At 31.8% G+C, this 11,025-nt stretch overlaps 1 protein-coding gene across 1 annotated transcript in view; it reads left to right on the plus strand.

Moving 5' to 3' along the window:
• The window catches only part of LOC149773656 (uncharacterized), a 208,564-nt gene extending 198,898 nt beyond the window's left edge, over window positions 1-9,666 (plus strand). Inside the window, exons 60-62 of the mRNA XM_089946245.1 lie at window positions 433-546; window positions 1,478-1,658; window positions 2,217-9,666. Of these exons, the coding sequence (XP_089802371.1) occupies window positions 433-546; window positions 1,478-1,658; window positions 2,217-2,434 (513 nt within the window). The 3' untranslated portion in view covers window positions 2,435-9,666. The remainder of the gene's footprint in view (window positions 1-432; window positions 547-1,477; window positions 1,659-2,216) is intronic.
• Window positions 9,667-11,025: the final 1,359 nt, after the last annotated feature.

Genomic DNA, 11,025 nt, shown 5'->3' on the forward strand with positions numbered 1-11,025 from the left:
ATATTTCAAAATCTGTGCCACTTTGTTGTTGCTTATGATAGTCGGTGTTGTAGAGAATATATTTTTCAAACTCTGTACCACTCTGTTGCTCCTTATGATAGTGTTATAGAGAATATATTTTTCAAAATCTATGCCATCCTGTTGTTGCTTATGATAGTCAGTGTTATAGAGAATATATTTTTCAAAATCTATACCACTCTGTTGTTCCTTATGATAGTCAGTGTTGTACAGAATATATTTTTCAAAATCTGTGCCACTCTGTTGTTCCTTATGATTGTCGGTGTTGTAGAGAATACATTTTCCAAAATCTGTACCACTCTGTTTTTCCTTATGATAGTCAGTGTTATAGAGAATATATTTTTCAAAATCTATGTCACTTTATTATAGAGAATACATTTTTCAAGATCTAGACAAATGTGTCTCTTCCTGCAGGTCCCAGTTGAGGGTGGTGATAGACAGTGTGCTGAGGCCACTGATGTGGACCCCTGCAACACAGCAGGATACAGGGTCAGAAAAATGGCTACTGTTAAATGCGCCATTCTGCAGGTATGAATGAAAACAGAGTTTGCCTCAAGAGTGTTATACCTTACTAATCACACTTTAAGTATAATTACAACATATATGGCATGCAGAAACAACAACAAAATGATAATTTCATAAATATTACAAGTTGCTGCAAAAATGTGCAAAAACAGTTAATTGACAAATTATACTGATGATGTTGTAGCTACTGTTCGAGGATTATAGTGATTGTTATTGAGGACTTGGTAACTGTATTAATATAATTCTGTATAGGATTTCATTTGGGTGCAATAGAAAACACATGAAAGGCCAAGGGATTTCCATTTTTGAATTCCCTAAGGAAGATGATAAACCTTTTTGTTTCTATACACTCGCCATAAAGTAGACTATATTATGTTTATATGATGTTGACCATTTATATGTCATATTCCATTTGTTACCAGTTTCGTTTCTGCAAAGTAACTCAAGTTTTCTAAATTTTATGGATGGCTTGCTCTTGGGGTAAGGAAGAAGCCAATTGATTTTGGATTAAACAGGTTAAAGGTCTGGATCATTTTGACTGTAAAAAAGAAATATGGTTTCTGCACGATAACATTCATTTTGCTTCCTATATCAGAACCAAACTTTGTGGATGAGTTGATTTAAGGTAATTATAAAGCCTTTCAATTTTGGAGTAAAAAGGTCAAAGTTCAAGTTTACTGTTACTGATATAGTCTGTAGAGGGCTAGTATTTATTCATATTTCAAGATGGACTTCAGCACATTATTTAATAGTTGATATTAGTTAATAATGTATTTGTTTTTAAACTGCATTAACCAGAAAAATAGACATAATAAATACAAAGTGTGTATCAATGAAACCTCACAGGACGAATTCATCCAAACTTTGCTTAATTGCCTTATTTCAGTTTAACACATTTTTAATGCATATTTTTGTCACATATTTAAATTTTCAGAGCTCTGTGTTTTCACGCTGTCATAGAGTTGTCTCCCCTGAACCATTCTTCTCATCTTGTGTGTATGATATGTGCATATGTGGGGACAGTCCAAACTGCCTGTGTGACATTCTTGCCTCTTATGCAAAAGAATGTGCAAAGGCCAGGGTCAAACTTTTGTGGAGATCTTCATCCCTCTGTGGTAAGTTGTAAATCAAAAAATGTACAGCAACATAAAAGAAACCAAAAATACATTTTAAACTTTGAAGAATCCTGAATGCTGTCTTTGTATTAGCAGGAAATTCAAACAAAGAGCCCATTGTTTTCTAATTGGTAAAATAATAGTATGCGTGGAAAACCATAGAAACAGGAGTAAATTCAGTTGATTTTTTCATATCTTCATCATATCTTTTCAAAGTATAGTTTACATTCTAGGCAATCAGTCATTACATGAGTTTGTTACAATTGAAAGTAAATCATGTACATAGCATATGAATAAAATTAAATGTCACACAGTCCTACTTCATCCATACATCCATCACAAACACAGAAATGCTCCAATATTTTTAGGTTTTGGGGGTTTTTATTACTGACTTTAGTTGGTATGAGAAGAGGAGTCAAGAATTTAGAATTTTCAGAATTTTGGAGATTTAACAGTTGAAGAGGCTTCCATGTAAATGATTAATGTAGTACTTCCTAATGCAGATTAAGTTACGTTGCATAAAATTGCAATAATACTGTATGTTTTTGTTAACTGTAGCATTTGACTGTCTTGAAGAAAAAGGCTTTCTGTTTGACGAGTGTGGTCCAGTGTGTCCAAGGACTTGTGAAAATCGCAACAATCCACTTGGCAATCTGACAGAGAATTGTTACAAACCATGTGTAGCCAGTTGCCAGTGCCCTGCAGACAAGGTCCTGCATGATGGCCAATGTATTAGCCCTGAACAATGCCCAGATATTGATCTGCAACTAAGATAGAGTCTACATTCACATAATTTTAACACTGCAGTTTGTTGTTAATGTCTTCCTTAAGCTAAGTATATTTTTAACACTGGCTGTTTGTTAATGTCTTCCTTAAGCCAAGAATAGTTTTAACACTGACTGTTTGTTAATGTCTTCCTTAAGCCAAGAATAGTTTTAACACTGGCTGTTTGTTAATGTCTTCCTTAAGCCAAGAATAGTTTTAACACTGGCTGTTTGTTAATGTCTTCCTTAAGCCAAGAATAGTTTTAACACTGGCTGTTTGTTAATGTCTTCCTTAAGCCAAGAATAGTTTTAACACTGGCTGTTTGTTAATGTCTTCCTTAAGCCAAGAATAGTTTTAACACTGGCTGTTTGTTAATGTCTTCCTTAAGCCAAGAATAGTTTTAACACTGGCTGTTTGTTAATGTCTTCCTTAAGCCAAGAATAGTTTTAACACTGGCTGTTTGTTAATGTCTTCCTTAAGCCAAGAATAGTTTTAACACTGGCTGTTTGTTAATGTCTTCCTTAAGTCAAGAATAGTTTTAACACTGGCTGTTTGGTAATGTCTTCCTCAAGCAAAGAATATTTTTAAAGCTTTATATTAAATTAGGTGGTGAGATTTTGTAATGCTTTTGTGAACATGCAAATTCAAGCATATAAGAAATGAGTTTACTCAAAACATTTTGGTATGTTGGAGTTTTTGGATGATCTACAATGATTTTGTGTGAATTCCAACACCTTTTCTTCGGCCACTAGAGTGTCACTCTCTTTGAAGGATATTTGTTAAATCAGTATTTTATTTACAACAGGACAGAGGAAAGTTTTCCACAGATATCTATCACTCTTTGTCTTGACATGTATTTACCTTAAATCTCTGTATGTGATTCCAGAAAAAAAAAAAATATTATACATTAGGACATAATGGATTCCAGTTAGGCTAAATTCAAACTTTACACATTAGGACATAATGGATTCCAGTTAGGCTAAAATCAAAATATATACATTAGGAAATAATGGATTCCAGTTAGGCGAAAATAGAGATTTATACATTGTGACATAATGGATTCCGTTCAGGCTAAAATCAAAAATTATACTTCAGGACATAATAGATTCCAATTAGACTAAAATCAAAAATTATACTTCAGGACATAATAGATTCCAATTAGACTAAAATCAAAAATTATACTTCAGGACATAATAGATTCCAATTAGACTAAAATCAAAAATTATACTTCAGGACATAATAGATTCCAATTAGACTAAAATCAAAAATTATACTTCAGAACATAATAGATTCCAATTAGACTAAAATTAAAATTTATACAATGGACATAATGGATTCCGTTTAGGCTAAAATCAAATTTTATACATTAAGACATAATGGATTCCAGTTAGGCTTAAATCGAAATTTATACTTTACGACATAATGGATTCCAATTAGGCCAAAATCAAAATTGATACTTTAAGATATAATGGATTCCAATTAGGCTAAAATAGAATTTATACTTCAGGACATAATGGATTCCAATTAGGCTAAAATCAAATTTTATACATTAGGACATAATGGATTCCAGTTAGGCTAAAATAAAAATGTATGCATAAGGACATAATGGATTCCAATTAAGCTAAAATAAAAATTATACTTAAGGACATAATGGATTCCAATTAGGCTAAAATAAAATTTATAATTCAGGACATAATGGATTCCAATTATGCTAAAATAAAATTTATAATTCAGGACATAATGGATTCCAATTATGCTAAAATAAAAATTATACTTCAGGACATAATGGATTCCAATTAGGCTAAAATAAAAATTATACTTCAGGACATAATGGATTCCAATTAGGCTAAAATGAAAATTATAATTCAGGACATAATGGATTCCAATTAGGCTAAAATAAAAATTATACTTCAGGACATAATGGATTCCAATTAGGCTAAAATAAAAATTATACTTCAGGACATAATGGATTCCAATTAGGCTAAAATAAAAATTATACTTCAGGACATAATGGATTCCAATTAGGCTAAAATAAAAATTATACTTCAGGACATAATGGAATCCAATTAGGCTAAAATAAAATTTATAATTCAGGACATAATGGATTCCAATTAGGCTAAAATAAAAATTATACTTCAGGACATAATGGATTCCAATTAAGCTAAAATAAAAATTATACTTCAGGACATAATGGATTCCAAATGGGCTAAAATAAAATTTATAATTCAGGACATAATGGATTCCAATTAGGCTAAAATTAAAATTTATACAATAGGACATAATGGATTCCAATTAAGCTAAAATAAAAATTATGCTTCAGGACATAATGGATTCCAATTAGGCTAAAATAAAATTTATAATTCAGGACATAATGGATTCCAATTAGGCTAAAATAAAATTTATAATTCAGGACATTATGGATTCCAATTAGGCTAAAATTTAACATTATACTTTAGGACATTATGGATTCCAATTAGGCTAAAATTTAACATTATACTTTAGGACATAATGGATTCCAATTAGGCTTCCTAGTACAGCACATATATTAAGATCCTTTATTATAACACAGTCATGTAAGGTTAGTATTATCATGGATTCTTTTCATTAAGTGGTAGTAAAATTATATGCATCATGTATTTCATTATAAGACAGTCATACTATAATGTGGCATGCACTCTGGCTCTTAAGGACACCATTATAAAAAGGGGAGTACTGTATCATATACTTAATTATAAGGCAGTCTCTATACACAGCATATACTATGGCTCCCATGGACAACAGTATAATGAGGTAGTAGTGTATCATGTAATTCATTATAAAACAGTTTCACTATAAGGATGTTTACTCTGGCCTATATGGACAACATTATAATGAGGTAGTAGTGTATCATGTAATTCATTATAAGATAGTCTCACTATAAGGATGTTTACTCTGGCCTATATGGACAACATTATAATGAGGTAGTAGTGTATCATGTAATTCATTATAAAACAGTCTCACTATAAGGATGTTTTCTCTGGCCTATATGGACAACATTATAATGAGGTAGTAGTGTTTCATATAATTCATTATAAGATAGTCTCACAATAAGTATGTATACTCTGGCCTATTTGGATAACATTATAATGAGTACTGTATTAAGTACTTCACTATAAAGCAGTATGCCTTGTTACTCCCATAGTGTTATAATGAGGGAGAAGAGTATCATGTACTTCATTATAAGGCAGCCTCACTATAAGGAAGTTTTGTATTATGTTCACATAACCTATCATCAATGATCTTGACTGTTTTAGGTAAACGTATTTTGTACACATTTCTTTCATATCATTTAGTTGCTGGGAGGTGGTGGAATTGAATGGAACAATTTTGCTTGAGAACAGTATAACTTGCATTTGTCAGTATTCATTTTGTAGAACTGTGCAAAAATACTTTAAATTTATGAATATTTCCATAATATCAATATTTTGTATGCATGCATGGTAAAAATGAATTTGCTTTAGTGTCTGTTACTTTGGTAAATGTTTTTCATCATCACAACACATTCCAATCAAGTATAATTATTAAGTAATTATTCTTGATTGAATATAAATTGGCAGTGGGCTTCTTAACTTGATTATTTTTTAAGGTTTGAGCACAGGTACTACAAGCAACCATATCTATTGATTTATTTATGTGACATATTTTAAAAAATAACTTGTGTATGTTTGCATAGAAAATATAAAATGTTCTATAATACTACAACAATCAATAATGTGCTTCTAGAAAGAAAAAGAAATTTGAACTTGTTGGCATTACTAATATTCTTAGATAATCATATATCATGCTTACATCAAGAATAATAACTATTAATGTCTATTCAGTTGAAGTAAGTTTATTCTTAAGACAAGAAGAACCTTTTAATAATTAGTTACTTTTAAACAAAGATATTAAATGCTTTGAAGTCAGTAGCTTTCTTACTACGTACATTACATATACTTCTCAAAATTTTTTTAGCCCCCCACTGGAAAGGCCACTCATCTTATAAGACCACTTTCCCGGTGCAGAAGGGGTGGCTGTATAAGTGGGGGACCACTGTATTTGATCTCCTATAGCATTTAATGTTGAAGATATATTACAGACATAGTAGAAATTGCAGACAAATCTTTGATCATATCATTCTCCTTACAAAATACAGCTGATATAACTAATTGTTTAATTATGAAATGTAAACAGTAAAATGTTGATTGCCACATCCATTAGGGTACAGATTTTGTCTGGATAACTGGATGATCAGAAAGTGATATATGGTCATTTTATGTGTGGTATATGAGGGTTTTTAATGAAAGTAAACTCGGGTAACATGAATTCTAGTCACACCTGTGCTTGGCCCAGTAGTTAATTAACTTTTATCACCCAATAAGTCACCGTCAGTTGTTGATGACAGTTAATTACATGTTCGTAGGTTTGGACTGCTGGATGCCTTAAACTGGATCATTAGGAGTCTTGAATCATTCTTGACTAGCTTGGGATTTCTGTATGACAACGTACATATTGTCATCACAGCAGTCACCTAGCTACCAGCATGTGTATTAATAAGTGTTCTCTCTTTGTCTCTCATAATCTCGTTACTATGTCCTAATTAGATTAATTTTTACTTTGTCTCTCATAATCTCCTTACTATGTCCTAATTAGATTTATTTTTACTTTAAAAAGATAATTTAGTTGTTGATAATAGTATTGTTGTTCTAATTGTTTGAGATCTTATTTTTGTTTGGGTCTGGTTTCTGTTACTGTTTTAAGTTGGCATCATGATTGGAAAATTAATTTTACTTATTGATAGTTGTACATTGTAATAAACTCAGATTAGAAGAGACCATTAGTAGTCTGTATGAGCAAAGAATTCAGATAATCATTGTTTGGATAATTGTATGAGCAAAGAATTCAGATAATCATTGTTTGGATAATCAACATTTTACTGTGTACACAGAATTTACTTCAATGGTTTTAGATGAACATAAAGATCAATTCACAGTAATAAGTTACTCACTCACCATAATAAGTTACTCATTAACTGTAATAAGTTACTCATTCAATGTAATAAGTCACTCATTAACTGTAACAGGTTACTCATTCATTGTTACAAGTTCCTCATTCACTGCAATAAGTTACTCATTCACATTTTCACATTAAAGAAAAATTAAACTTTTTATCATATGGTACTGATTCACTGCATTATGTAGCATACAAACTGTTGTATCTGTCAGCTTGCTTGACTAGTGTGCAAGGAGGGTGTTCGGATTAACATCTTTCAACATGGTCCATTTTACATGTACTCAGGAAGCATATTTCTTACAATGGTCAAATTTGTTCATGATTCCTGTTAGGCATTCATCTACAGCTATTCAACTTGTGTAGTTTTTGCAACCACTGTTGTACATGGATTAAAGTCCCCAGTGACCAGGTCCTTTACTGTACATAGTAAATGTATGTTATATTTTATACAAGTCATACTCATTTGTATTATGTATTCATGTTTTACATATATTCACATATCAATTAGAAGTTTTGGATAACTAGTAAATATTGTGCATAATATTTTATTTATGATTTTATTACTCATACACCTCTCCCTCAATAACTTACACACAATGGAGTCCACAAACAAAGATCGCACTATAATTGAAGGTGCGAGTTACCTCGAAAAATTGAAAACAACTTCTTAGACATCTTGAAAACTATGGGGGGGGGCGTGTGTAGGGAACTTGGCTGTTTAATGACTGAATACTCGTTTTACAACCATGTCAATAATAATTATTAATAATGCGCTTTTTCTAATGAAGTTGTTCATTATTCTATATAATTAACAGTTATTTTCAAAATATCCAACATGTGAAAGATTGTTCCAACTGGTTTCAATAACCATCACATGTATGTGAAAACATCCATGTATTACATCACTTCTTTTTGTTTTGTTGATTAGTCTGGTTCCTGGAGTGGTATTTGATAGTATCATGCCAAGTTGGGAGTGAAAGGAGCAGGAAACGAGACTACCTGTTGATATACCAGCAAAACAAGATTTCTTTTTTCAAAAACTAGCAACATTTATTTTCTGAGACAATCATCTATGTCAAAACTCAATTTTTGTATTGTTCAGTTAGTATAGTATTGATGTCGTGATTTCGTTGGAAGTAATATTGAAAATTTGTTCCCTCCTTAAGGATATCTCTAAGTGCCAATTCAGGAATTCTCTGAAACTTGCTTGCCCACAATGGTCCATACTGTGAAGAAACCAAGCTCTTTATTTTATGAAGTATTCTTTTCACTTGGTTGCCTTGCTATCTTTGATCACAGTAATGGATGAGTCAGTTAATTTAAGGTAGTCTATGTTACATATACAATGACATTTATAACGGTGTTCGATTGATCAGCTGAAGCGAGTTCACCCAACATTGATTGGGGCCACAAGATTTTAATTTTGTAGGATTTGCATGCCTTTTAACTTTTATTTTATTCCAACTCCTTTATTTGATTCAAAAGAGATAATGTGATAATTCAGAGGAAGCCAGCTTTTAATTCAGTACAACAATGCAACAAATACTTAAAGTCAGTTATCAAAATACGTCAGCACTTAATTAGGTTCTCAGAGAAACACTTGGGGACATAGCTGTTACAATAGGTTAACACATTTGGTTACACTTAAGAGGAACTAAAAGATAGAATTAAAACACAAATTTCACTTAATAAAAATTATTTAATTGGCATTGAAATATTAATGTACTGTGTAATTGACATTTTCATTGATCAAAATTTCCTTGAATATTTTTAATTATGGTGTACTAAGAATGTCATTTGGAAAGAAAATGTAACCAGTTATATGCCTTCTTATTTAAAGCTGATAATTTTAAAATTTTGATTAAAATTTCCAGGTGTTATCTACAGTTTTCAGATATAAAACGAGCGATATATCGGCTTTTCAGATATCCATTTTGATTGCGATTTTCTTCAAGTTCAAGAAATTGGGATTAACTTTTTGTATTTTCTGGTTTTAAAAAAATGGGATCCATGTTTGACCCCGTGTTATAAACAGGTTCATGAGTTTTCAGGGTGCAAGTTATCGAAGGAGTGGTGTACATCTATGAAGCAAGAATAAATCGGTGTTCTGCCTTTAGTTTAATATTATAGTGTATTTATTTTAGCATGCCATGTCACTAAGACTGAAGCTGTTTGTTTTTATATGTTTGAATAAATCATGAAAGAGAAATAATGGTGAGAAATTTTAATCCTTTTTCTTCTGGGATATGACATTTGAATACCCCTATGACATCTATAGACGGAACAGTTTTATCAGTATATGGCTGTCTGATATATCAGTCCTTTATGAATTCCACCAATATATGACTGTCCCATGTATCAGTTCATTTTAAATTCCATCAGTATATGACTGCCCCATGTATCGGTTCATTATGCATTTCATTAATATATGACTGACCCATGTATCAGTCCATTATGAATTCCATCACTATATGACTTTCCTATCTATCAGTTCATTTTGAATTCCATCAATATATGACTGCCCCATGTATAAGTCCTTTATGAATTCCATCATTATATGACTACCCCATGTATCAGTCCATTATGAATTTCATCAACATATGATTGCCCCTGTATCAGTCCATGTATCAGTTTATTATTAATGTCATTGGTATATGACTCCCATGTATTGGTCTCTTATGAATTTCATCAATCTATGACTGTCCCATGTATCAGTCCATGATGAATTTCATAAACATATGACTGTCCCATGTATCAGTCTATTATGAATTTCATCAATCTGTGGCTGCCCCATGTATCAGACCATGTATCAGTCTATTATGAATTTCATCAATCTATGACTGTCCCATGTATCAGTCCATGATGAATTTCATCAACATATGACTGTCCCATGTATCAATCTATTATGAATTTCATCAATCTGTGGCTGTCCCATGTATCAGCCCATGTATCAGTCTATTATGAATTCCATCAATCTGTGGCTGTCCCATGTATCAGCCCATATATCAGTCCATGATGCATTTCATCAACATATGACTGTCCCATGTATCAGTCTATTATGAATTCCATCAATCTGTTGCTGTCCCATGTATCAGCCCATATATCAGTCCATGATGAATTTCATCAACATACGACTGTCCCATGTATCAGTCTATTATGAATTCCATCAATCTGTGGCTGTCCCATGTATCAGCCCATATATCAGTCCATGATGAATTTCATCAACATATGACTGTCCCATGTATCAGTCTATTATGAATTCCATCAATCTGTGGCTGTCCCATGTATCAGCCCATATGTCAGTTTATTATGAATTTCATGCCTCTTTGGTTATTTTTTAAGGACTTGATGGATTTAAATTAAATTGGGTACAAGGCTTTATTATGCGCACCTAGGTCAGCTTTGATGTTCAAACATTTTTAACCCAGTTTGATGGAGTAATGGGCAATTTTTTCCATTGTTTATTGAACCAAACTTAATTCAGTAACGCCATATTCTCATTTTGGCGGGCATCCATGACATGCAGACACATTTCTAGTGTAATAAAAAGTTTACTCTTTCACAAAGTGAT

Source organism: Sinohyriopsis cumingii, unplaced genomic scaffold (assembly GCF_028554795.1).
Source record: "Sinohyriopsis cumingii isolate HCF-2022 unplaced genomic scaffold, ASM2855479v2 utg000622l, whole genome shotgun sequence".
NCBI classification, from domain to species: domain Eukaryota; kingdom Metazoa; phylum Mollusca; class Bivalvia; order Unionida; family Unionidae; genus Sinohyriopsis; species Sinohyriopsis cumingii.